The sequence below is a fragment of the Myxine glutinosa genome, chromosome 1 (assembly GCF_964187855.1).
Source record: "Myxine glutinosa chromosome 1, kmMyxGlut1.1, whole genome shotgun sequence".
NCBI classification, from domain to species: Eukaryota; Metazoa; Chordata; class Myxini; order Myxiniformes; family Myxinidae; genus Myxine; species Myxine glutinosa.
The window spans coordinates 186,042,202-186,070,106 of NC_136261.1; the positions used below are offsets into that span (position 1 = coordinate 186,042,202).

At 45.0% G+C, this 27,905-nt stretch overlaps 2 protein-coding genes across 3 annotated transcripts in view; one reads left to right on the plus strand and one right to left on the minus strand.

The window, feature by feature from the left end:
- LOC137431993 (uncharacterized) overlaps nt 1–27,905 on the minus strand; it is a 165,718-nt gene that overhangs the window by 22,910 nt on the left and 114,903 nt on the right. For both annotated transcript variants that reach the window (XM_068123756.2, XM_068123757.2), the window contains one exon: nt 2,642–2,693. In XM_068123756.2, coding sequence (XP_067979857.1) covers nt 2,642–2,693 — 52 coding nt within the window. The remainder of the gene's footprint in view (nt 1–2,641; nt 2,694–27,905) is intronic.
- On the plus strand, nt 647–2,112 carry LOC144889767 (uncharacterized). The gene is made up of 3 exons (XM_078770963.1): nt 647–1,200; nt 1,328–1,465; nt 1,557–2,112. Exons 1-3 carry the CDS (start codon nt 648–650, stop codon nt 1,724–1,726), a joined length of 861 nt encoding a protein of 286 aa, XP_078627089.1. The 5' UTR covers nt 647; the 3' UTR covers nt 1,727–2,112.

Sequence of the window (27,905 nt, forward strand, 5' to 3'; positions counted from 1 at the left end):
AAAGTAGAACGTTCAAAGGACATGAAAATCAAAGATGAAGGAGATAAGTTCCATGATGCAGCGAAGCGACTCGATGTTATTCTGAGTGGAGCATCATATGACATGTTTGCAGTTGATGTGTACTATCATAAAAGTTGTTATGACAATTTTACCTATGCATATGATAGAAAGTTGCTGTCAGCGGATGCAGCAGAGAAGGATAGATTAGCTACCGAGGTTATGGACAGCTTTTTCAAACTGTTTCACCGCATGGTAGTCAAGGATCAAAAGGCGTATTTCCTGAGAGAATTGATTGAGGACATAAAGGAGATCAGTGAAGACAATGAACTTGAGGACCCTCCGATTTCAAAAACCTGCATGTTGAAAAAACGACTGACTGAGAAATTTGGTGACGCCATCGACTTCCACTTGTTTGGGAACCGGCTAGTTGTCCATTCCACTGCGGTCAATCCGATATCGTATTCTGCGGCTACAATTGAAGGAAATGGTCTACGTGAATCTGATTTGACAATAGCTTGAATAGACACTTGTTCTTCATGCAAGCAAGTGCGAAGGTCCGGTTGTGATTAAGGCTTCAGATACAGATGTACTGATCCTCTTGAGCTATGCCTATTCTGTCTGCAAACCAACCACCACAAGACTGGTTCATGAAGATTGACCATCGGTACATCAGTGTCAAGAAACTAACGACTCATTTTGGAGATGAAGTGTGTCAAACTCTCCCAGCATATCATAGCATTACTGGATGTGACACGACATCATTCCCATTTCGCATCGGCAAAATCAAGCCATTGAAGAAGATGTTGAAACAAGAGAAATCCCATCTACTCTCTCAGCTGGGCAGATCAAATCAATCTTTTCAAGATGCTACCAGTGCTAAATGCTTCTTCAGAACCTGCATGTATTCTGGAAGTGAACAAGAAAGCTTTGTTGAAACAAGGATCCGAACGTACAACACTCAAAAGGTGAAATCTAGTTCCAGCATCCTTCCAGACGAGAGTAGCACCAATGAACACCTCAAGAGGAGTGACCTTCAGGCATGGGTGTGGTACCAGTGTCTCAAGCAAAACATTGAGTATCCTTCTATCACTGACAGAGGATGGGAAAATACAGATGATGGTATCAGGCCAATATGGTTTACCTGCCCGCAACTCCCTCCAAGCCTCTCCAAGAAAAAGAGCAAGAAAAGACAAATTCAAAGTAAGTATACTAAAAATATATCATTACTTTGATCATTGCTTTTCGTTCCTGTCATAAAGTTCCTCCAATGTATTCCCACTGGCAGTGCATTCATCCAGATTAAATATGTGTAACCTTCCACTTACAGGTCTCGCGGAGTATGATGCAGATTTAGAAGATGCAGTAGAAGAGAGAAGCCAGCCTTCAAGGAAGAAGAGACACAGGAATACAAGCAGAAAACATGTACAAGACAGTGAAGTTCACTGTAGAGAAAGAGAAAAGCAAGGTAGATAAGTCCAAAATGCAATCGTAATTTTGTTATTTTTATATGATTTACTGTTTTGAATCCCGACTATATCCATTCACATTTTTTATAGGTATCGGTGGGGCAGAAGAAAGAGCAGAAGAATCTGAAGTTGATGAAGAGTACCAAGGAGATGGGGAAAATTCGGAGAGCACCATGGAACAACTTTCTTCGGATACCTGTGGACTTTATTCAGACTTTCAGAGTGAAGAGAGTGATCTTGATCTTGATCTTAGTAACTGAGGATTATGTGCCTTTTGAACAACATATTTTTCCCAAAGCATAACCAAAGCCGGGGATCATATTGAATGGGAATTCAGATACATTTTATAAACCTGTGTAGTTTGGTAGACGAAGCAAAACTGACTAGGAGCCGTTCAGCGGCAGCCATCTTGGATTTATTGTTCATCCATGATTTAGGGGATGATCTATTGAGCTAGTGTCATGATAAACCAACTAAATGGATAACCAGACTTTGGAAACCAAGAAATTGAATCAAAATGTATTGTAATATATATTATGGAGCACAAGACATGACTGAATCTGCCACATCGGTGGCCAGTATTGGCAGCCATCTTAGATTTCTTTATGAACCAATGATTTCACTGAAATAAAAAGTACAAATATGGATTCCTTGACCCCAAAAACATATGACTGGACACCAAAATTATAATCATATCACACTCGGAACTGAAGTTATAGCAGTTTCCGTAATACGGAAGTTGCCCGGCGGCCATTTTCTTAATAAAGTACCGATTGTTAATTTTTATGGCTGAGTTATGACTGAGTTATCTTTCTTTATCATAATAGGCCACAATCAGTTGAAAAAAAATCATCTATGGGTAAAAGCAACTCTCAGAAATACTATTTTAGCTATTCTGGTGGCCATTTTGGATTTTTGGCCGCCAACTTGGATTTGAGGCAAATTTCAGGGTGGCCCACAAGCTTATTCGACAGAGTATGATCAAAAGTATATAAATCCACTGAGAAAACCTTGACTGGAAAACGGTGCCATTTCTGCCTGGCATGGACCTGTCTATTAGCAAAGTGCATTATTTCACTTCATAAATCTTGTGACTACGTTTGAGAAGGATTTGGAAATCATGCGCCTGTTCAATTAAAAAACTGTCAGCATGTGGATAGAGAGAAACAACATACTTGTTTTGTTCACTGAAACTGTTGCTGCCATGGTTTCCATCATCATGCAAGCCTGTGGGGGAGAAAAGTTTGTAATAAGCAATTAAAATAAAAACTCTTGGTAAAAATATTACAAGAAAACATTATGTGACATCACGTGGCTTAAAAATGGCCAAATGTTAATGCATCAGCTTTGCAGACATCTTGGTTCAGCATATGAGTAAAACGCAACCTTCCCACATTTTCATTGAAAGTGCACCAATGGAATACAGTATTCATTAAATTGTTGCTGAGAGCAAGGTGATCACAGTTTTACCTTCTTTTTTTCCTGATGGCTTCATTAGCTCCACCACCAAAGGTGGATGGAGGTTATGTTTTCACCCCTGTCTGTCCATTTGTCTGTCAAGGTCTGTTGTTTGTGAACAAAATATCTCAAAGTTGTGGACGGATTCGGACGAAATTTGGCAGAGATGTAGCGTATGTGACAAGGACGAAATATTAGATTTTGGTGAAGATTCGGATTCGGCTACTAGAATTTTGAAAGTGAGTCTTCACGATTGGTAGATAGGGCCAACAACGATACATACATAGCAGGATATCTCAAAAATATGTGGACGGATTTCGACGAAACTTGTTGGACACGTTGTGTGTGAGACAAGGAAGAATCGATTCAATCTTGGTGAAGATCCAGATCCGGATGCAGCTAGTAGAATTTTTTAAGTGATTCTTCACCATTGAGTCATATGGCCAACCAGGTGGAGGTATGCTCTCTACTGAGTGCCGTTCTAGTTTTGTATGTCGTCCAGCTGATCCATACGTTCACTATGGTCTTTATGCCTCCAGTATGTGAGACGCCCGAGTGTTCTAGTTCAGGATCATTGATAATACTGGACCTTGACAGTTTTTATTTTCCCATTAGGCTGGTCAGCCATCCTTTCTGCAGCTTCCATCATTCCCTATTCCAACTAATTCAGCCTGAGAGATTAATTGCCCAATTACACTGCGCTGTTGTTCTGTTCATGCTTTTTCACTTTTCCACAAGGACCTCTTTTACCCCAAGCCTTGAGGCACTTCTAGGTATTTTGAGGAAGGAGTTTTACATCAAGGGGGAGGAGGGGTGGGTGGAGCTATGCTCCAAAAAAGGTACAACATGGGAGCTGCAAATGAAGTTGCTTTGCGCCAATAGAAGGTCAAAAATAATTTATCCTCCTTTACACAAAACAGAAAAGCTTCAGCAATTATTTTTCATTTCTCATCCCTGAGTGTGGTGAAACCAGCTTATCAAATGCACATGATCATTGTATTCTTCACTTTTGTGTCATCTCGACCTGACCGTCTGCTCATAGCAGGAACGAGTCGATTATTGTCTGTTAACCACATGATGACATCACAATTCACTAAACTCTCTTGACCTGGTTCCTAAAAGGTTGTGGGATTTTCCATAACACACACCAAGTTTTACTGCAACAGACATCCTCTTTCTCTTATTCCTGCCCAGGTTCGTGTTTCTACATTTCAAATGACAAAAGCTTTTGACAAATCTTATACTTTCAGATGAAAAGGGAAGGAACACTGAACAAAATTCAGCCTTTTTTTTTCGATAACTTTGGAACCGGGTGAATCGACAAAATTTGCGACTCATGATAAAGGCAAACAACATCAACAACAACATGCATTTTAAGGCCATTTTCCCTGCTAGAGCAGGGGTTAGCCTTGCGGTCCCCATGACAATCTTCTCCATCTTGCCCTATTTTCTGCATCTCACCTTGTTAACCCCCTTGCCCGCATTTCTTCTTCCACCATCTTTAGCCAAGTCTTTCTCGGTCTTCCCCGTCCTCTACTTCCTTCTACATTCATTTCCATCACTCTTCTCAACCAGTCACTTTCATCCTTCCTCAACACATGACCAAACCATCTCAACCTGTTCCTCTTCACAGCATCAATCACAGGCTCTATTCCCATCATCTTTCGCAATTCATCATTTGGCTTCCTCTCTCTCAACGAGACTCCGCACATCCGTCAAACCATTCGCATTTCCACCCTTTCCAACCTTCGTTGCTGCTCTATGTTCATTACCCATGTCTCGCTCCCATAAATCATAACACTTCTCACACATGCAGCATACACCTTTCCCTTCAGCTTCAAGGACACTCCCCTCCTCATCAGCACGCCACTCAGTTCCCGAAACTTCTTCCATGCACATCTCACTCGAGCAACCGTTGCCGAGTCTGATCCACCTTCTCCATTCAGCATGTCTCCAAGGTAGCAAAATGTTTTCACACTTTCCAGCTTCACGCCGTCTCCAAGATCCAACTCAACCTTTCCTCCATCTCAGCGCACATTGGCGACGACCAAATACGATATATATATCTGTGCAGCATCTGTCCTGTCCTGTGTTGTGTTGTCTTGTGTTGTCTTGTCACTGCACTACTTTGTCAAACTTTTGTAAAATCGTACCAAACTTCTGGAATGCACATATCTCTCCCGTCGGTATGTCCTAAGGGTATTTTTTTTTGAAAAATGTCCAATTTTTTTTTTTTTGGAATTCTTTTGGGAAAAATTTTTTTTTTCAACTTCAATTGTTTATAAAATGTGATATCACGTATATTACAAATACATTCGTGCAAAATAATTGTTTGAATTATGATTGGTTTAAACCATGACAAAACGGCAACTTGGGTACAGTCATTTATCTATACTAGGACGTGCCCGTACGTGGGTGCCCGTTCCTTGGTGCGGCCCAGCATCTAGTCGAGACCCAGTCACCCAGGCTGATCACCCATTCCGACCCCAAATTCCTCATCGACGATAACTAAACAATATATTATATGAATCGCACCGTACATACCTCCTTCTAGATCTTGTTCTTGTCTTGATATACTCACTCAGGCTCACTCTATCACGACTGAGTCCTCCCAGCTCCTCCAAATGGCGCCCGCTACGCCTCGAATTACTATCCGTAATGGCGCACGCGCTCTCACATCGGCCACGCCTACGCAACAACGTGTTCTGTGATTGGCTGGCCTACCCCGCAACCTGTTCTGTGATTAGTTTGGTAAATAAATCGCCATAGCTCGGTAACTACTTCTCCGATTAATATGAAACCTTGAAAAGGCACATCCTCAGGTCCCCAGCAATATATCTGGCAAGTTTCAATTAGATCGGACCCGTGGTTGTCGAGAAACAGCGGTCACAGACAAACACACACACACACAGACACACACACATACACACAGAGATTACTGGAATTATAGATAGATATCTACACATCTGGGCAGTGTCTGTGTTGTCACTTAACGACTCCCTCAAACTTTTGTTTCCGTGGTTGTGAAGTGTTTTCAATAACGTTGTGGTGGTTTTAAATCACGTGGTGGTGAGGTGTTTTGAATTACTTGGTGATGAGGTATTTATAATTACGTGGTGGTGAGGTGTTTTTAATTATGTGGTGGTGAGGTGTTTTTAATTATGTGGTGGTGAGGTGTTTTGAATTAGTTGGTGATGAGGTGTTTTGAATTATGTAGTGGTGAGGTGTTTTGAATTACTTGGTGGTGAGGTGTTTTTAAATGACGTGGTGGTGAGGTGTTTTTAATTTCGTGGCTGTGAGGTGTTTTTATTACGTGTTTTATGGCTGAGGTGTTTTTATTATGTATTTTATGGCTGTGAGGTGTTTTTAATTTCGTGGCTGTGAGGTGTTTTTATTACGTGTTTTATGGCTGAGGTGTTTTTATTATGTATTTTATGGCTGAGGTGTTTTTATTACGTGTTTTATGGCTGTGAGGTGTTTTTATTACGTGTTTTATGGCTGAGGTGTTATTATTATGTATTTTATGGCTGTGAGGCGTTTTTAATTTTGTGGTGGTTTGTTTTTATTACGTGTTTTATGGCTGTGAGGTGTTTTTATTGCATGTATTATGGCTGTGAGGTGTTTTTAATTTCGTGGTGGTGAGGTATTTTTATTACGTGTTTTATGGCTGTGAGGTGTTTTTATTGCATGTATTATGGCTGTGAGGTGTTTTTAATTTCGTGGTGGTGAGGTATTTTTATTACGTGTTTTATGGCTGTGAGATGTTTTTATTACGTGTTTGATGGCTGTGAGGTGTTTTTAATTTCGTGGTGGTGAGGTGTTTTTATAACGTGTTTTATGGCTGTGAGGTGTTTTTATTACGTGTTTTATGGCTGTGAGGTGTTTTTATTACGTGTTTTATGGCTGTGAGGTGTTTTTTTACGTGTTTGATGGCTGCGGGGTGTTTTCAATTTTGTGTTTTACGTGTTTAATTATGTGGTGTCAACTCACATCACTTGTGAGTAATTATGTGGTGTCAGTGATGTGAGTGATGTGAGGGAATGAATTAACAAGCGTTACGCCTAGGTCCCCCATCGGGGAAGTGATGTGAGTTGACAAAGTCGTGTTTTCAATTTTGTGGTGGTGAGGTGTTTTTAATTTTGTGGTGGTGAGGTGTTTTCATTACGTGTTTTATGGCTGTGAGGTGGTTTAAATTACTTGGTGGTGAGGTGTTTTGAATTACGTGGTGGTGAGGTGTAATCGTCCCAAACTTCCAGTCTGTTTTCAATTTTGTGGTGGTGAGGTGTTTTTAATTTTGTGGTGGTGAGGTGTTTTCATTACGTGTTTTATGGCTGTGAGGTGGTTTAAATTACTTGGTGGTGAGGTGTTTTGAATTACTTGGTGGTGAGGTGTTTTGAATTACGTGGTGGTGAGGTGTAATCGTCCCAAACTTCCAGTCTGCACCTACCCCTCCCCTATGTGTGTGCTGAGGGGTTCTTTCTTGAAAAAAAAACATTCAACCTAAATCTTCAACCTAAATTGCCTATAAAAATGTAATATCACAAACACAAAAAATACATTTGTGCAAAGTAATTGTTTGTATTATGATTGGTGTAAATCATGACAACACAGCAACTCAGGTACAGTCATTAGCCTCAGCTAAAATAAGCCCGTTCCTCAGTAACGAAGCCAAGCTAGTATATATATATATACATGTATATATGTATATATATATATATATATATATATATATATATATATATATATATATATATATATATATATATATATATATATATATATATATATATATATATATATATATATATATATATATATATATATATATATATATATACACATATATACATATACACATATATACATATATATATATATATATATATATATATATATATATATATATATATATATATATATATATATATATATATAGTCGTGCGAATACCCTCCGGTTAATACCAGGGCTCGCGAATGACCAAACGGCTTTAATTGAGGCGACGACCAAATACGGATTTTGCTATCAGCACGGCAGAAAGAATGAAGAAGAAGACGCGGAAGCGCTTATCTGGAGAGGGAACAAACTCAAACGGGAATCCGGGTTTAGAAGGAAATGGAAAATAATACAAGGGTTTATTTTGCAAGAGATAGCGGGACAGGAAAATACGCGCCGGTAATAAAATGTCCTAGATCGGGATGTCCCCACACACAGATTTCGGATAAGAGACGAGGGAATGAATTAACAAGCGTTACGCCTAGGTCCCCCATCGGGGAAGTGATGTGAGTTGACATGTAACGAAGCCCAATCTGGAAGACGCAGAAAACATGCTATGATATGATATTTCGCTCACAAGGTTCAGACATACATGGAGGCGGCCATCTTGGATTTTGACGTGGCGACCCAATTTTCAATAGCGTTCTCCATTATGCGTAGATACACCCACACACCAGATTAGAAGTTAGTAGTTCGTTTATTTTTCCTAGGTCCCCCATCGGGGAAGTGATGTGAGTTGACAAAGTGGAAGACGCAGAAAACATGCTATGATATGATATTTCGCTCACAAGGTTCAGACATATATATGGTGGTGGCCATTTTGGATTTTGACGTGGCGACCCAATTTTCAATTGCGTTCTTCCTTATGCCTAGATACACCCACACACCAGATTAGAAGTTGGTACTTCGCTTACTTTTCAAGATATTTCGCTCACAAGGTTCAGACATATATATGGTGGTGGCCATCTTGGATTTTGACGTGGCGACCCAATTCTCAATAGGGTTCTTCCTTATGCCTAGATATACCCACACACCAGATTAGAAGTTGGTACTTCACTTATTTTTCAAGATATTTCGCTCACAAGGTTCAGACATATATATGGTGGTGGCCATCTTGGATTTTGACGTGGTGACCCAATTTTCAATAGCGTTCTTCCTTATGCCTAGTGTTATGGATTCGTCACTTCCGTTGTTGTGGTTTTCATCCACTGTAAACATTTTTGATTCCATGTACTATTATTGTTGTCATTTAAGGGAAATAGAGGTTACTATTTTCAAAAGGTAAAAAAGTCAATGTTTTAAATGAAACCGGAACCGGACGACGACGAAGAGGAAGAGGAGGAAGAGAAGGCGGAGCGAGTGAGACGGACAAGAAGCCTAGTTGCTTCGAGGTCTGGAGCGAACGATTGGCGAACGAGGGTCACGAGTGAACTTTGGGTTTCCCGGGAAAGGGATTCCTGCGACAGAGATGTTATCGCTGTGACAGATCAACCTGCGTGTCAGGTTTTGCGGTCGATTCCGAAGAGAATCGTTGGAGTGCCGTTACGCCACGAGAACGGGCCATCAGCCATTTTGACTCGCGCGCTTTGCGCATCCGCTCAAGGTTTTTCACTTCGTTTCAACCATTTTCACCGCATTCAGACGTTAATCTGGTGTGCGTGTGTCATGTGACTTTTGAGTGGGAAATGTGCGGTTCGCCGATTTGGACCCGTGGAACGTCCTTCCTCGAGGGTGTGATTTCCCAGTCGCCTTGAGGGCACCTTTGCACAGCTTTGGCAGCGGGACTGTGACTGTCATCCGAACGGGATTCTGGTCTCGATTTGACATCGTTCTGACGATCGCTGGAGCGGATCGACTTTGGCTTGATGCCAGAATAGACATTGGGGAATGTTCTTCTTTTCGCTTACCTGTAGCACAGCGAGTTATATTGTACGAACCTGATGGTACCATCATAGGAAATATATATTGGTTGTACAATTGATTACGATTGTTGTTGTACTGTTATTCTTGTGTGATCTTAATACAATAATTGTTTGTTGGTAACAATTGGTGTGGCTTCACCATTGATCATTTAGTCTAGTAGGAAGACTAGGTCCCCCTGCACCCCCCGGAGATATACTTCTAATCAGTGTTTCTAGATTGGAAAAAATGTGTAGAAAATGACTAGCTATGGCCCCAAGCTGAAAAAATGTCCCACATACCATTTTTATGCAAATTACTGCTGCCATTATCAAAAAAACGATTTTTGACATATCTCAGCCAATATTGCAGATAATTGAAAAATGAAGGTGTCTAGACCCATGTTTTGAAGGGCATAGATCATGATAGAACTATTCATAACATGATTACATGTGTCTATGGTATACTAGTATGCATATTAATGCTGTAATTACAAAATAATCAGTTTTACAAATGATAAGGATACGTTAATACTGCAGATAACTTAACATGGTACATAAGGGGTCTAAACCCAGGTATTTTCAAGGTTAAATGTCAACAAGATGCTCCTGAGTCTTGCATAGGGGCGGGACATTGGCAGTAACATTGGTACCACTCAACTTTTCTTCCCACCATTGACTTTGTATTGCGAGAGATTTTCACTTGCTTATTTAAAGGTTTCTCACCCAGCCCACGTAAAATCTACCAACTCCTGCTGTTAACTCCCAAACATATTTTTTTATGTTATCCAATCACAGTGCAGAAATGACAGACTAGAGATCCAAATTAGTGCTGCTATAGCTGCCATTTTACATTTCCATCCATGTAACATGCGCGCTCGCGCGCTCGTATCAATTGGTAATGTCGCGCGCTCGTATCAATTGGTAACGTTGATGTTATTGAATACCTCAGTTGAAAGTTCAGTCTTCCATTCCATCTGTGTGTTGTTCTTGGTATTCATCCTCCAATCTAGCCAGGTAAGATGCTAACTATAATGTTACTCACACTCTTGACTTCAGTTTCTGCATGAAATCATAAACAGGCAGAATAACAGCTGAGCCAGCTAGCACCATGTTAGCTAACGTTAAAGCTAGCCTCATCTATGTACAGTATGTTCCTAATGTCGGTGTAACTTAAACTTTTGTTAATGCCAAACATGAGACATATCTGTTGACTTCTGTATATGAATTGAACCAGAAAGAGGCACGACAGCTGAGCTAGCTACAGTAACTTAGCACAATGTTTCATTGGCCTAGATAGCTAACGTTAGTGTGGAAGAATTTAGATGTTTTAGCTATTAGCACTTTTGATGCCACTAAACATGGTTTAGTCAGCTAAAAAGTACCCTAGTGTAGAACATGACTCAGAACCTCTGTTACCTCACTGAAAACTCAGAGCCTCCTTTCACAGGCACTTTTAACATCATTCGTGATTTCTTATTTGTCATTTAACAGTGATGGTAGACATCGACAGCAAGCATGCCCAAAAGAAAACGGAGTGTAGAACCTGCAGCCCAAAGCTCTCCTCCTACATGCATCCTTCATGTACCATCCATGTCTGATCATGGGGATTTCACGCCCCTCCGTAAAATTAAAGGATCTGCTTCAGAAAAACTGCAACTGCTTCAAAAGATCCGGGATAGACGTCTCAACCAACCGCATGACTCCCCATGTCGTATGCAATCAGTATGTGATCAGATCCCGGCAACTCTTCCTGATGACCTAGAAAGAGTAGGATATCACAGCAAGTGTTATAAGCACTTTGTCCGCCACTTTCATCGTCTGGGAGATGATACAGAACCAGGGCCATCAACCTCATCATGGCATCACTCTCCTCGTAAACCAGGAGGTTCTGCTGAACCCATCTTCCCGCCAGAGTGTATATTTTGTGAGAAAGTTGAGACCAAAGATGCTCATCGCAATACTGAGAGGCCTACAACCTTCCCATCCTTTAAAAACAAAGAAAATGCATGGGAGCAAATCGAAACACGGGCTGAGAAAATGGGTCTCTATCGACTCCATCGAAAGGTGAAAAACAAAGACCTCTTTGCATGTGAGGCCAAACACCATCCGTCATGTTTTAAAGCTTTCCGCACAGCATTCTACAACTATGAGCGTGCGATTCACAGAGCCGAAGCACCAAAGGAGCAGGCTTGCATGTCAGCCGCCCATGAAAAGGCATTCAACTCAGTACTGGAACACATTCAAACCCAGGTCATCCAGCAGAATAAAGTTCTACAGCTTTCTTCCTTGCGCTTGCTCTATGTCGAGGAACTGAAACTGAATGGATATGAGAACTCAAATTATCGGTCAGAGAAACTACTGAAACGCCTACAGAATGACCCAATCAAGGAGCATATCCACTTCACGAAGGTTGATCATGACAAATGTGATGTCATTTCTTTCTGGCTTGTGCACAGCTCAAACATAACAGTTTCCAATGCTCTCGCACGAGCATTCACACTCGGAAGCACAAACAAGAACCAAAATGTTGCCCTCCAACTTCGCCAGGGTATTCTACAGGCTTTCAGAGAGTGTAAAGACCAACCATGGCCACCAACAGCTGAAGACATGGAGCTCAATCCTGAAGACATCCTACCTCCAGACCTTGTCCGCTTTCTCAGCGTGCTAATGACTGGCAAGGAGGGCATCGAGACAGAAAAGGTGAAGCGTCTGGTCTTCTCCATTGGACAAGATCTGTGCCGTGCAGTGTCAGATGGAAAATGGAAGTTACCAAAGCACATTCTCCTCTGTGTGACTGTAAGGCACCTGTTCCGAAGCAAACAGCTCACCACAATACTACACAGGCTTGGACACTCTGAGAGCTACGATTTCGCCTTGGAGTTGGAAACTGCTCTCGCCAAGGTCCTGGATGAAGTCTCAACTTATCGTACACCACAAATTGTGACAGGAGAGGGCAACCTTGTATTCCACTGTGAGTGGGACAACTTGAATAAAACCACTACCAGTGTGCACGGCAGCAACATTGTAAACAGTGCTGGAGGAATCATGGTGCAGGAGGTCAAGCCCGGGTTCGAGAGCAGCAAGGACCGAATGCTACCTACCATCAATAGGTCACAACAGCGTAGCCTGAAGGTCGACACACCAAAAACTCTCCCACCCTTGCACTTTACTCGCGTTGGCCCGAAGTTCCCTGAAGGCTCATCATTCACACCGCCAGCAGAGAATGACACAGTCTATGCCACTACGATGCAAGAGTACTACATCTGGCTCTTCATCAGATACATCGGAAGCTGTGGCCTGCAGCCTGTGCCTGGGCTAGGGGGTTTCACCTCTGCAACTGGTTCTCCCCCACCCAGCAAATCAACAGTCGACTACTGCACGCCTATCCACCAACCGATCACAGACAACGCAGTTGTTCGTGAGCTACTGAAGCGTTCCGAGGCAGCAACTGCTGAGGTGGGTCAGAGATGGGTCCTGAATACATTTGATCTGGGTGTCTGCATGAAAGCCCTTCCCATCATCTGGCGCTGGCCAAATGAATTTGCTAGTCATGTAGTAACGATTGGACCCTTCCACACATCCATGAACTACATCGGGATGCTCACTGGACACAAGATGCGTGGTTCTGGATATGCAGAGATTCTCTTTGAGGCACAACTAGTAACAAGTGGATCTCTCAAAGGTGTTCTCAGTGGAAAGGCCTACGCAAAGTCCCTCTTTTGCCTCAAAACAGTGTGTGAGGCAATGGAGAGGCTGTTGATGGAGAGATTCACTGAGGAGGAGAACATCATGATCTCTGACCCTGCTGTGCTTCTCAGAATGACCCAGTCTTGCAACCGAGAGCACCTCGATGAAGCCCTCAAAGACCCCTCAACTCTACTCCTCATCAAAAAGTACCATGCCTTTGAGGAAAAGGTGCGCAAGGGCCACCTGGGGAAGACAGCTGCCTTCTGGATGTCGTTCATTACCCACTGCCATCTTGTCTTCATGCTCCTCCACTCTGTGAAGACCAACAACCTCCAGCTGTTTCACAAGTGTAACGGAGAGATGGCAGATATCTTCTTCGCCTTTGACGGACACAACTACTCCAGGTTTGTGTAGCATACATGGTAAAATGTATAACCATCACTGAGTAGATTTTAATTGATACTTGGGTTCATGTATTATGAGAGGAGCTATTCCAATAAATGTCTACAGTATTTCCCTCTCTGTACTTTACAGATATCTGACTTGGCTGGAAGTCCACCTGACAAATCTGGAGCGCGCGACATTACCAATTGATACGAGCGCGCGAGCGCGCATGTTACATGGATGGAAATGTAAAATGGCAGCTATAGCAGCACTAATTTGGATCTCTAGTCTGTCATTTCTGCACTGTGATTGGATAACATAAAAAAATATGTTTGGGAGTTAACAGCAGGAGTTGGTAGATTTTACGTGGGCTGGGTGAGAAACCTTTAAATAAGCAAGTGAAAATCTCTCGCAATACAAAGTCAATGGTGGGAAGAAAAGTTGAGTGGTACCAATGTTACTGCCAATGTCCCGCCCCTATGCAAGACTCAGGAGCATCTTGTTGACATTTAACCTTGAAAATACCTGGGTTTAGACCCCTTATGTACCATGTTAAGTTATCTGCAGTATTAACGTATCCTTATCATTTGTAAAACTGATTATTTTGTAATTACAGCATTAATATGCATACTAGTATACCATAGACACATGTAATCATGTTATGAATAGTTCTATCATGATCTATGCCCTTCAAAACATGGGTCTAGACACCTTCATTTTTCAATTATCTGCAATATTGGCTGAGATATGTCAAAAATCGTTTTTTTGATAATGGCAGCAGTAATTTGCATAAAAATGGTATGTGGGACATTTTTTCAGCTTGGGGCCATAGCTAGTCATTTTCTACACATTTTTTCCAATCTAGAAACACTGATTAGAAGTATATCTCCGGGGGTGCAGGGGGACCTAGTCTTCCTACTAGACTAATTGACATACAGAATAACACATCTTTCTGCCGTGACTCCTCTCGGGGCTCGGAGGTACACCGTTACCGGGGTTTGGGGAGGAGCACGTAACACTAGATACACCGACACACCAGATTAGAAGTTGGTACTTCGCTATTTTTCAAGATATTCCGCTCACAAGGTTCAGGCATACATGGCGGCGGCCATCTTGGATTTTGACGTGGCGACCCAATTTTCAATAGGGTTCTTCCTTATGCCTAGATACACCCACACACCAGATTAGATGTTGGTACTTCGCTTATTTTTCAAGATATTTCGCTCACAAGGTTCAGACATATATATGGTGGCGGCCATCTTGGATTTTGACGTGGCGATCCAATTTTCAATAGCTTTCTTCCTTATGCCTAGATACACCCACACACCAGATTAGAAGTTGGTACTTCGCTTATTTTTCAAGATATTTCGCTCACAAGGTTCAGACATATATATGGTGGCGGCCATCTTGGATTTTGACGTGGCGACCCAATTTTAAACAGCGTTCTTCCTTATGCCTAGATACACGCACACACCAGATTAGAAGTCGATACTTCGCTTATTTTTCAAGATATTTCGCTCACAAGGTTCAGACATATATATGGTGGTGGCCATCTTGGATTTTGACGTGGCGACCCAATTCTCAATAGGGTTCTTCCTTATGCCTAGATACACCCACACACCAGATTAGAAGTTGGTACTTCACTTATTTTTCAAGATATTTCGCTCACAAGGTTGAGACATATATATGGTGGTGGCCATCTTGGATTTTGACGTGGTGACCCAATTTTCAATAGCGTTCTTCCTTATGCCTAGTGTTATGGATTCGTCACTTCCGTTGTTGTGGTTTTCATCCACTGTAAACATTTTTGATTCCATGTACTATTATTGTTGTCATTTAAGGGAAATAGAGGTTACTATTTTCAAAAGGTAAAAAAGTCAATGTTTTAAATGAAACCGGAACCGGACGAAGAGGAAGAGGAGGAAGAGAAGGCGGAGCGAGTGAGTCGGACAAGAAGCCTAGTTGCTTCGAGGTCTGGAGCGAACGATTGGCGAACGAGGGTCACGAGTGAACTTTGGGTTTCCCGGGAAAGGGATTCCTGCGACAGAGATGTTATCGCTGTGACAGATCAACCTGCGTGTCAGGTTTTGCGGTCGATTCCGAAGAGAATCGTTGGAGTGCCGTTACGCCACGAGAACGGGCCATCAGCCATTTTGACTCGCGCGCTTTGCGCATCCGCTCAAGGTTTTTCACTTTGTTTCAACCATTTTCACTGCATTCAGACGTTAATCTGGTGTGCGTGTGTCATGTGACTTTTGAGTGGGAAATGTGCGGTTCGCCGATTTGGAGCCGTGGAACGTCCTTCCTCGAGGGTGTGATTTCCCAGTCGCCTTGAGGGCACCTTTGCGCAGCTTTGGCAGCGGGACTGTGACTGTCATCCGAACGGGATTCTGGTCTCAATTTGACATCGTTCTGACGATCGCTGGAGCGGATCGACTTTGGCTTGATGCCGGAATAGAGACATTGGGGAATGTTCTTCTTTTCGCTCACCTGGAGCACAGCGAGTTATATTGTATGAACCTGATGGTACCATCATAGGAAATATATATTGGTTGTACAATTGATTACGATTGTTGTTGTACTGTTATTCTTGTGTGATCTTAATACAATAATTGTTTGTTGGTAACAATTGGTGTGGCTTCACCATTGATCATTGACATACAGAATAACACATCTTTTTGCCGTGACTCCTCTCGGGGCTCGGAGGTACACTGTGACCGGGGTTTGGGGAGGAGCACGTAACACTAGATACACCGACACACCAGATTAGAAGTTGGTACTTCGCTATTTTTCAAGATATTCCGTTCACAAGGTTCAGGCATACATGGCGGCGGCCATCTTGGATTTTGACGTGGCGACCCAATTTTCAATAGGGTTCTTCCTTATGCCTAGATACACGCACACACCAGATTAGAAGTTGGTACTTCGCTTATTTTTCAAGATATTTCGCTCACAAGGTTCAGACATATATATGGTGGCGGCCATCTTGGATTTTGACGTGGCGACCCAATTTTCAATAGCGTTCTTCCTTATGCCTAGATACACCCACACACCAGATTAGAAGTTGGTACTTCGCTTATTTTTCAAGATATTCCGCTCACAAGGTTCAGACATACATGGCGGTGGCCATCTTGGATTTTGATGTGGCGACCCAATTTTCAATAGGATTCTTCCTTATGCCGAAATACACCCACACACCAGATTAGAAGTTGGTACTTCGCTTATTTTTCAAGATATTCCGCTCACAAGGTTCAGACATACATGGCGGCGGCCATCTTGGATTTTGACGTGGCGACCCAATTTTCAATAGGGTTCTTCCGTTTGCCTAGATACACCCACACACCAGATTAGAAGTTGGTACTTCGCTTATTTTTCAAGATATTCCGCTCACAAAGTTCAGACATACATGGCATCAGACATACATGGCGGCGGCCATCTTGGATTTTGACGTGGGTTGCACCCACACACCAAATTCGAATGCGGTCCTTCGCTTACGTGCGCACGCACGTACGCACGCCCGCACGCACGGACGGATGCTCAAACGGGAATCCGGGTTTAGAAGAAAATGGAAAATAATACAAGGGTTTATTTTGCAAGAGATAGCGGGACAGGAAAATACGCGCCGGTAATAAAATGTCCTAGATCGGGACGTCACCACACATATTTCGGATACGAGACGAGGGAATGAATTAATAAAATAACTGTCCCATCGTGTAGTGTTCTGTGGGGTGCGGCCTTATCTGTCAGTAGTCGTGTCCGCCGTCCAACGCGCTCTGAGCTCCGGCGCGAAGATACCCTCCGTCCTCTTCGCCCACGCGCTCCGCCAGACCCAGAGCGACCCGCCCGATTCCAGGCTTCTCGTCAACCGCCCACGAGGTCTCGTCCGCTCACAGCACCGAATCTTGCTCCTGCACCAAAAGCACCGCGAAGGACCGAGCACCGCTCCAAGCACCACGAAGATGGCGAACCAACGACCACCAGTGCAACGGCAAAAAGAACGAACTTCAAGCACGAGGGGAACGAGTACGAATAACGCCAGGAACGCACCGAGAGGGAAATGGCAGAGACAAGAAGAAGCCAAGAGAGCCAAGAGAGTCAAGAGAGCCAAGAGACAAAATGTCGTGCAGCGCATCTTTTTGTCACCTCGCGTGTGACGTCAATCTCACGCATTCCCAATCAGAGCCTCGTACTTCGACCTCTCGAAGGTTCTGTTTTGCTGGTGCCCTGTCATTGGCCGAGTGTCTCCCGCACTGTGGTGTTGCTCGCCCCTCCCCCTGGCCAATCAACAGTCCTCCTGGGCGTGGCTCCCAGCCTTGCTCGATGTCTGACGCCCACGCCGGTGTTGTACACGGCCGTTGCCGGCTTGTCTTCCACAGACTTATTGTAAGGGAGGGGAATTTAATTACTGTTGTGCAATAAGGGCCTGTCTAAGTGTTTAAATGAGTGCGTTGCCATAAGGGACACAGGTTTGACAACAGAGGGGACGACGAACAAAGGAATCTTATCCATAATCCCTGTACTATTTAGCACGCCCTGTCCCTCGTAGCGGGGACACAAATACAGCTTATACCGACAAACCGGGGTAACCATAGAACTTATTACAAGGTAGATTCCCTATCACGACAGTCGGATACCTACCGATACAGATCTATCTGGCTCTAGATATCACTCTACCCCCTGACATAATATGTATGGTATATATATATATATATATATATATATATATATATATATATATATATATATATATATATATATATAGATATATATAGATATATATACTGTATATATATACCATACATAGTGTTGCGGTTTTAGAACCCACACTTTCTTGTAAATATCCCATCATTAAAAGGTTAAAGGTTGCACCCCATAGTTAGGCCACAAGCAACACGTAGGCCACCATAGGACTTGTTATTTCATTAGTATGTGTATAGGTAAGGCCGTGTTTCCAATAGTTGAATCTGCGTTGTGTCAATCAAATAAGAAGTAGGCCCATTCCGTTCATTTTGTCAGCCTCCCTCTCCAAGCGACGCCATTACGCACCCTCCAGTCTGCCCTATGGCTCTCCCAATTTGTTACACGCCTTTGTTAGCAGCAGCTGCCTTAGCGCTCGCTCAACGCCGCCATAAGCCACGCGGTGAGGCCTGGAAAAAGGGGGCGGAACGCCAAGAAGAAGGTGTGGCCACGTCATCCAGCCGTCAAAGGCGGGGCCGGTAAGCCTTAACCAGCCAAACAGGGCTGAAGTGACATCACCGACAGGCGTGGCTTTGGGGCCCGCGGAGTGATCGCTTGGTCGAGTTATATAAGCGGGAACGCAAAGCCCTTTCGGAGGACTTGCCAGCGAGCACATTTACCGACAGGACTTACTTACCAGAGCGCGCGTTGCATTGAAAGAACTTACTGATCGGGAGAGCGCACCTTTGTAAAGACTTACCGCATGAGAGAGCTCGCCTTGACTGACTTGCTGGGAGAACGCACGTTGCATTGACGGGGCTGATGCAGTGGCGCTTATGAAAGAAGGACCTTATCAAAGGAGTACATTGGAGAGGGGGCGTTTGGCGCCTTTGTATAGTGCACATATTACGTACGCAGCGTACCAGCTTCCCCCCATTATATAAATTGTCCGGTCGCGTTCAACTACACGCGGAGCTGCCTGCCGGGTTTCGCCGCTGGACCGGAGCCTGGATTGGAGCCGACTGGAGCCTGGACGCGCCGGTGACCATCCACCATCTACATTCCCCGTGTGAGTGTGTACGTTTGTCCTGGGTACTAAGAGTAAGACTGTCTAAGACTGCCCTGTGTGCTGCTTCTTCCTCTTCCTATCCTGTACATTCTTTCGTTTCCTCTTCTCCTTCTTGTAGATAATTAATAAACCAATCTTTGTTCTTCCTATTTTCTGGGTTTCCTCTTTATCCGATCGCATTCGTCTTTTCTCTAATTGGGTAAACGTGGCACGATTAGAAACCACTCAGAATCGGGTTTAGTCACATTGTTAACGGCTCGGATCGCTATCCGCTCGGCGTTTCCACCAATATCCGTGGTTCGAGCGGGAGTTATCTCCTTGCTTTACGGCCGGTGGTAGTACTTAGGTAATTGGACTAAGACTCGACCAACAACCCGACTTACCACCGACCGGAAGGAACGTTATAACCCCCAGGACTCGGGTCGACCAGATAACAAGACTTTGATAAGGGGAGAGCCGACGTCCGAGATCCGTAACGATATATATATATATATTGTTGCGGATATGAGGACTGTATATTTTTTTGATTGTGTGCTTTATTATTATTATTATTATTGTTTATTCTGCGCCCCCCTTCCTCCGGAGCTGTGTAAAGGTGAAAGGGCATCCCGTAATTAGTCCACAAGCATACACGTCAGCCAAATAATGGAATACCCCTGTTTGATAGTTATCTCTTATTCTGTGTTTTAGGGTAAGGCTGTGTCTCCCATTAATTGAAGTACTCCATTGCACCAGTGAAAGAGAATAGATCCCCTTTCATTTCACATCCCCTTTCGACATTGCCGAGCCTCGATTGCCAATTACCTCCCCTCCAAAACCACCATTGAACAAGTGCCCGCCCGTCGTCATCAAGGGGGGAGCCAGAGGGTCGCATGACCAACCAGGGCCGAGGTGAGCACACCGATGGGCGTGTCCTGAAGGCCGGCGGCTTGATCGCTAGAGGCGCTATAAAGGCGCGCGCGCAAGTGGCGTGAGAGAGTGAGTCAGTGGAGTCGATGGTCAGTTGGTTGCGTTGGTTGCGGTGAGGAGTCGGTGGTGGTGGTCAGTGGTTGCGTTGGTTGCGGTGAGGAGTCGGTGGTAAAGAGTGAGTGGACCAAGAAAGAGTTGAGGGTTTGAACCAGACGAGTCGGACAAGTCCTGGGAAAGCACGCGACGTCCACAGCAGCCACAACAGCAGCTTGGGGCCTGGACGGCGGTTTTGAGCAAGGCCGTAAAGGAACGGCGGCTGCTAAACGCGCCGATCGTGCTGCAGGACCCCCTTGGACCTTCCTCTCCCTCCAGCCATCCACCTCCTGCCTTTCCACCCTTCTTGTGTACGTGAGTTTGTTTTCTTTGTTCTGTCCCTGGGTTAATTAAGTCTGTATAAGCTAGTATTTGCATTGTGTCACCTGCGTCTTATGTGTTGTAAATAAACTTGATTGCTCCTTTTTGCTTGTGTGTGTACAATAAATCCAATTACTCTTCTGTCCGTCTTCTCGTCTTATTCCTTTTCCTCTTTGCATTTCGTCGTTTTAGTCTTTTCCCAGATTGGGCAGCTGCGGTGCGATACGGCCAAAGTTCTGGGTGAATCGGGTGAGTCGGGGAACAACTGTTCGGTCGCGGAGCCTTCGCTCGGCAAGTAACATCTAAACCGCGATCAGTAACAATTGGTGTCGGGAAGTGGGATTGGACCCGAAAACGCGCTCGAAATTATTAACGGTGAAATTTGCTTTTGTTTTACAAAACCCGAATTTTGAAATCGCGCCATGGCTGGTCAAGGCGACGGGATGCCGGTGGGAGAGATAGACGGGGTAGAATCGACCCAGGACCTCGGGGAAATGTATGTGGAGGAAGGAGAGGAGGAGAACATTGGCAATGTGGTTGAGGGGGTATCAGGCGCACATAATGGCGCCCTCGCGCACATGGTTATTGTGGCGCCAAATTTAGCCGCGCCCGTGACCGTAGCAGCACCGGTGGATTCGAACCTTTTTTTCCTACAAATCGGGGCCCTTATGGACAAAATGAGGAACGAAGCGAGGGCTGATAGTGAGCGAATAAGGGACGAAGTGAGGGGTACCGGTGAACGGTTAGACAAGAAATTTGAGGGGTTAGACAAGAAATTTGAGGGGTTAGACAATGGGATAGAAGGGGTGAAAAATGGGTTAGAGGGGTTAGAAAACAAGATGGAAAACAAATTGCGGGAGATAGGGGAGCAATCCGCCCAAGAAATTAAACAAATGGGACAGCAGATAGAGGAGGTAAAAATCGGGGTAGAAACCAAATTGGATGCTCAGAGGGATGAATTGGGACAGATGAGGGTGGCATCTACAAAGGAGATGGAGGAGATGAAAGAGGAGATACGACGAGGTGTGAGTGAGGAGGTCTCGGGGCTACGCGAGGAGGTAAAGCGAGGCGAGAAGCGTATGGAGAAAGAGGTGAGAAATGGGGCGGCAAAGTTACAAGGGGGAATAGAAGATCTGACGGAGGAGGTGGAACAGCTGACAGAGGGACAGACGGAGTTAGTGGAGCAGGTTGAAAGGAACACTGCAGTACTCGGAGGGTTAAAGGCGACACAAAAAGAAATTAAAAACGAATTAATAGCGACACAGAGGCAATGTCAGATGGTACGTGAGGAACTGACAATGAGGGTGGACGAGGTGACAGAGATAATGGAGACAAAGGACCGGCAGGTGAGGATGCACATAGAGACGGTCACGGTAGCCTTAGAGGACGAACTTGAGGAGACGCACCGGGAAATAAAAGAGGTGAAGCAAAAATTAGAGGAAGTGGAAGAAGAGGTGAGTGAAATTAAGAAGAGACGGACAGAAACTAAGAGGGAGATAAAGGAGGAAGTCATGGAATATGTACAAGGTCGGTGCTCAACTCATAATGTGATGCTCACTAACCAAATAAAGAGTTTGCAGGTGGCAAAGGAGGTGCGGAGACGAGGTGCCAAGGTGAGTGGCGAACTATTCGGCAATGTATATGATGTGAGGAAAGCTTCAGTCGGCTTGGGGATTGGTTTGGATCCGGGTGTTCGTGAAAGGCCGTTGGTGAAGTGTGCGACAGGTCTGGTGTGCGAAAAAAGAGGTGTGCGAGAATGTCCGACCATGGGGTGTGTGAGGAAAAAGTGCGCGCCGACCAGTGGGTGTGCTGTCGAGAGTGAGTCGGTAGTAGCGCGTGTGCGAGGGAGCACATGGAAGCGCGGTGTGGGGAGTGTTACGGAGGAAGTAACGAAAAAGTGTGCGCAAGAGGATGCGCGAGAAAGGTGTGTAACGGACGGGTGCATGGGGAAAGCGCATGCTGTCAAGAGTAAGGGAGAATGCACGCCTGTGGTGAGTGTTACAGAGGATGTAACGGGAGAGTGTGCGCAAGAGTGTGCGCGAGAAAGGTGTGTAACGGACAGGTGCATGGGGAAAGAGTGCGCTGTCGAGAGTAAGGGTGAGTGCGTTGTCAAGGGTGGAGGTGAGAGTAGGGAGAGTGACACGGAGCGTGAGTTGGTTGTGACAGGTGAGCGAGGATGTACACCTGGAATGGAAGGATGCACACCTGGAATGGTAGAGCGTGTGTGGGAATGCACACTTGAGTTGGTCGTGAGGCACATGGTTGGGTGTGCGGGTGAGAGCACACCTGTGATTGTCACAGAGGAGGTGACCGAGGAGGGGGCGCGAAGAGGTGTGTTGGTGAGGTGTGCGAGCGACGAATGTGTGCCAAGGTGTTCGGTGGTCAGGTGTGTGACCAAGTCGGTGAGCGGAATGAGTGTACCAAGGTGTGTAAGGAAAGGTACGAGGAGCATGGGAACAGCTGGAGGTATGAGCAAGAAAGGGGTAGCGTATGCATGTAAGCATGCAGGTGAGGCATCGACGGTAACCGGGTTAGCGGTTAGAGCGACTTATAGCCGAATCGGGCCCTCGGTGCATGCCGGGCTTCGCGTGCCGCGAGAACCAGCGGGGATCCGAGCCACGGCGGGTTCGAAAGGACCGCCGTACGCGATCCACGCTGGGCCTCGCTTGGAACGGCCGCGTCCGGGCTCCACTAGGCGGAGCGGGCAGCCCGATAGGAAGGGTCGTCATGGCGACCACTTTCTATTGAGACGTTCCGGCAGGTCGAGATCGGGCAATTGGATGGCTCCGCGCCGAGGTGGTGCGTGGGATCTCGGCACGGGTAAGCCCCCGTCCCTGCACCGAGTGCCGGACGCATCCAGCCGCCGGCACCAAAGAACCCGCGTTCATTGCTCGGCTGTACGAAGCCGGGCTGTAGACGTGAATTGGCGCACTGAGAGGATCTAATAAGTAGACGGGTGATGAGGATAGTGTTTTGGACGCAAAATTAGAAAAAGGCAAAATTTGATGATTGGTACGGTGATTAGCAGTAAATGGCAAGTTTTTGATTTGTTGGATTTGGACGAGCGAAATTGATAGGACCTCCCCGATGTGGTGGGATGGCAAATCCACCATCCCTCACAACGAGTGGGGCAAAGGAGCACTAGCTTATGGGGTTGATGGCAGTGAAAACTAGCCCGGGTGGGTTAGGATATCGTGTGTAGGGATCTAGCGAAGATGACATTAGGTAACGTTAAGGTTAGTTAGTGACAATGATACCTGTAGTGGGGACGCAGGTAGATTAGTATGGATGATAATGACGTGGGAGCGCAATAGTTTAAAGGGACGACTGGGAAGCGCAAGTTTCAGAGGGGAGTAGTTAGATGAGATGATGCCGTGTGTTGAGGATTGAACAGGTGTGATTGAACAGGTGTGATTGCACAGGTGTGCAACTGAACAGGTGTATGGAGCAGTGTATGAGGGAGTAGTGGTGATTGCGTGTTGTGTTGACCAAATGGTCCAGGAAGAAAGGAGGGTGCAGGTGGCACCAGGTGTGAGTGCACAGGTGTGCAACAACAGGTATGGAGAATGGTTGTGTGGAATAAATGGTATGGGATATATGGCGTATTGGGATGGATGGTCGTGGAGTGAGTATGGTGGAAACTATGGAGTGGAGTGGATGGTGCGAAGGTGTGAATGGGGGAAGGATGGACCCCCATCACGAATACCCGGGGCGGGCAGTGTAAGCGTTAGGTAGAGGGTATAGGTAAATTGTGGTTGGATATTGGCATCTGTGGTGCGGGTGAAAGAATGGTCTTTGGATGGGTGCATTAGTGTTGTGGAAATGGCTGGGCGTGTAGCCTGTTAGTGTGTGTAGTTGGTTGGGCGCTCCACCACTGTGAGGATGTCGGCCAGGTGAGGCCGCAGGTGGGCTCTGGGAGCCGGTAGTAGTTGTTGTGGATGGGGCCCGAGGATCCGGAGGACGGACCCGGGTAGCCCAGTGCCAGAGGGCACCGAGTGGGGTGACAGAGCCAGGAGGGGCTGTCCCCAGTTAGTTAGGTTAGGGTGAGGAGCTAGGTAAGCTCGGGTGGCAACTACAGTGGTGGAGGTGTGCAGGTGGGTAGACCTGCTGGGAGAGCTACACGTCGCGGCCCAGAAATTGTGCGAGGGCACCGGGAGATGAATCGGGGGAGTGAGACCCCAAATTGAGAAGCACCACAGTTTGGTCAATGGGAATTGGTTTTTAGAACCCATAGTGTAAGTTGGCCAATGGATTGGCGGGGAAAGACCCCGGGTAGTGTAAAGTGTGTTAAAATCATTTAGAGGATAGTTAGGATGAAGGATCTCCTCGCACCATCTGCATCCACTCACCTGAGGTGACAGGTACTCCACACCATGCCATGTTTTGATTATTTTTTACTGTGCAAATGTTTGGATTGTGAGACGCATCATGACGTGGGTGTGACATTGTGCGTAATTCCATCTCTCCCTCCTTATGAGGATTGATGACGAATTGGGTGATGGCAAATTTTGGATAGTGGGGGAGTGAAGACGAATTTGGTATAGGAGAAACATGGGGAAGACGAGACAGTAGTGACGAATTTGTAAATGGGTAGATTTTGTAAATATGGGGTAAGGGCAAGGGTAGTGTAGGTGACAGGGGGGTGACGTACGGTAGGGACGAGCTTTCTCACTTCGCCCTCCGTACGCATTTCGCCTTGCATTGCCTTATTGATGTGTACCCTTGTGACCGTACCTCTCGCTCAATTGTCTCTTTTGTCTCCCACATGACCTGTGCGCCATTGGGTGCCGAGGGGAGCGTGCGTGAGTCCTCCATTGTGCGCCCGGAATTCCCAGAACCAGCTGTCTGCATCGATGCACCACATTATGGACCACATGTCTGTGGCCAAGCACCACTTATGGACCCCATGGGTTGGGGCATGGCCCCTCTGCTGGAACCGGCCATGAGGGCCCGACATCTTGCTGGCGGACCTTGGCCACAGGGCACCGATGCCCCACAGGTGAACCACACGTAGTCGGCCCTGTGGGCCATAAATAAAATAAATAAAAATGGACACATTGGGTGCAAGTTTTAATACAAATAGGCCGCCAGTAAGAAAATGAAAGAATGACAACATCTGGAAGACCAAATAATAATAACCAGCAGAGGGAGCCGAAGAGCAAGAGATCACCTGCAGGGTTAGGGGTTGTTGATTTATTTTTTATTGTTGAACATTGATGAACAATGGTGACTGCACCGATTGGTGCTTGGGTGTGTATTGGTGCGTTTTTGGGTGCGTTAATGGTGCATTGATGCAGAGCAGACTGTCTCCCCCCCAGAAAGAACAATTACAGGTCCTGGGTTAGTCTTGTAAATAAAAATAGCGTCATCTATATTATAATAGCCGTAGATGATTCTGTCTGTCTGTCTGTCTATCTGTTGGGTGTCTGTCCGGGGTGTGGCTTACTCGGTTTGCAGAGTAGCTCCACCCATAGCTCCACCCATTCTGGGAGTGGCTATAAACAAATATCCACCATTTTATTAACTCGCATAGCTTTGAGTCCTGTTTTGTAGGCCCGTGGTGTCTTGCTCTCCCCCAGTTTTATTTCAAATCAAATTCGATAAATCATTTCATTTTTCACAGTCGCTAACATAGTTTTAGACTCGGTTGAAAAAAAACGGGAAGAAAATCCGATGAAAGTTGCCGTTTATAGAACGAAATGAATTCTCAAAGGCCTGTAACTTCAAGGCCATTGAGTCTCTCTCACGCCTTTATCTCCAATCTAACTCACCATATGATTTCATTTTCACTCACCATTTTTACTTTTAGACTCGGTGTCAGCAATAATTGAGAACAATCCACACACGCGGGAAAATGCAGAGATATATTTTTTTAAATCGCGTCATGGTGTATCATACACCGCCCAACATGACACCGCCGGCAATGTGTCGATATATATTAAAAATTCGCTTTTGCTTTTCCGTTATGATATATTACTATTTCGTTTGATGATAGTCGTCACAAAAACGTCAACAATGATGCCGACATATATTTCTTCGTTTTTATTTCATTCAACATATTAGCCGGAAGTAAAATATGTTTCAGGAAATTACCGAGAGATATTTCTTCGTTTTTTTTATTAGTTATGTGCGCATACACTTTAAATAGGTTTATTTGAAATCTTTAATTTTCCACAAACATTCCACACACGCGGGAAAATGCAGAGATATATTTTTTAAAATCGCGTCATGGTGTATCATACACCGCCCAACATGACACCGACGGCAACGTGTCGATATATATTAAAAATTCGCTTTTGCTTTTCCGTTAAGATATATTACTTTTTCGTTTGATGACAGTCGTCACAAAAACGTCAACAATGATGCCGACATATATTTCTTCGTTTTTATTTAATTCAACATTATTAGCCGGAAGTAAAATATGTTTCAGGAAATTACCGAGAGATATTTCTTCGTTTTTTAAAATTAGTTATGTGCGAATACACTTTAAATAGGTTTATTTGAAATCTTTAATTTTCCACAATATAATTTACTTGCCATTTATCATTTGATGATTACGAGACAAATTCCTCTTGAGGATCGTGACAATTCATGCGCTGCGTGGAAACTTCTATTTCCAAAATGAATGAGACGATCGATGAAGAACGCAGACTTGAACAGGATGTAGCAAGAAAACGAATGAGACGGGCGAACGAGTCCATCGACGAACGTCAATGCAAACTTGCGGGGTCACCCGTGGGAATCCCACGGGCATGGATGTGTGTGACATTTCGACATATTGAGTTAGATGCTGCACATTCATTTTTACAAAATGGTTACTGGCAAGTCATCAGATCCAGAAATGGTGTAAAAACCACCGTTTAGAGGCCATTTTTCCCCGCAAAGCGGGGGTTGGCCTTTTCGGGGACCGTGGTAGTTGTTGTTTTTTTGTCCCCTTTTTGAAGCAATGTTTTACGGCCGGATGCCCTTCCTGACGCCAACCCTTTTTGCCGCCTTCAACGACAAACAGGGAATTACCAGTGAACTGGTACTCAATTAGCCGACCTCGGAAGGATGACAGGCTGAGTCAACCCCCCTGGCATTAATTCGGCGATCGACCGAGATTCGAACCCAGGATCCTAAGCCGGCACCCTAGCCGCTAGCCCAACACCAGAAATGGTGTCATG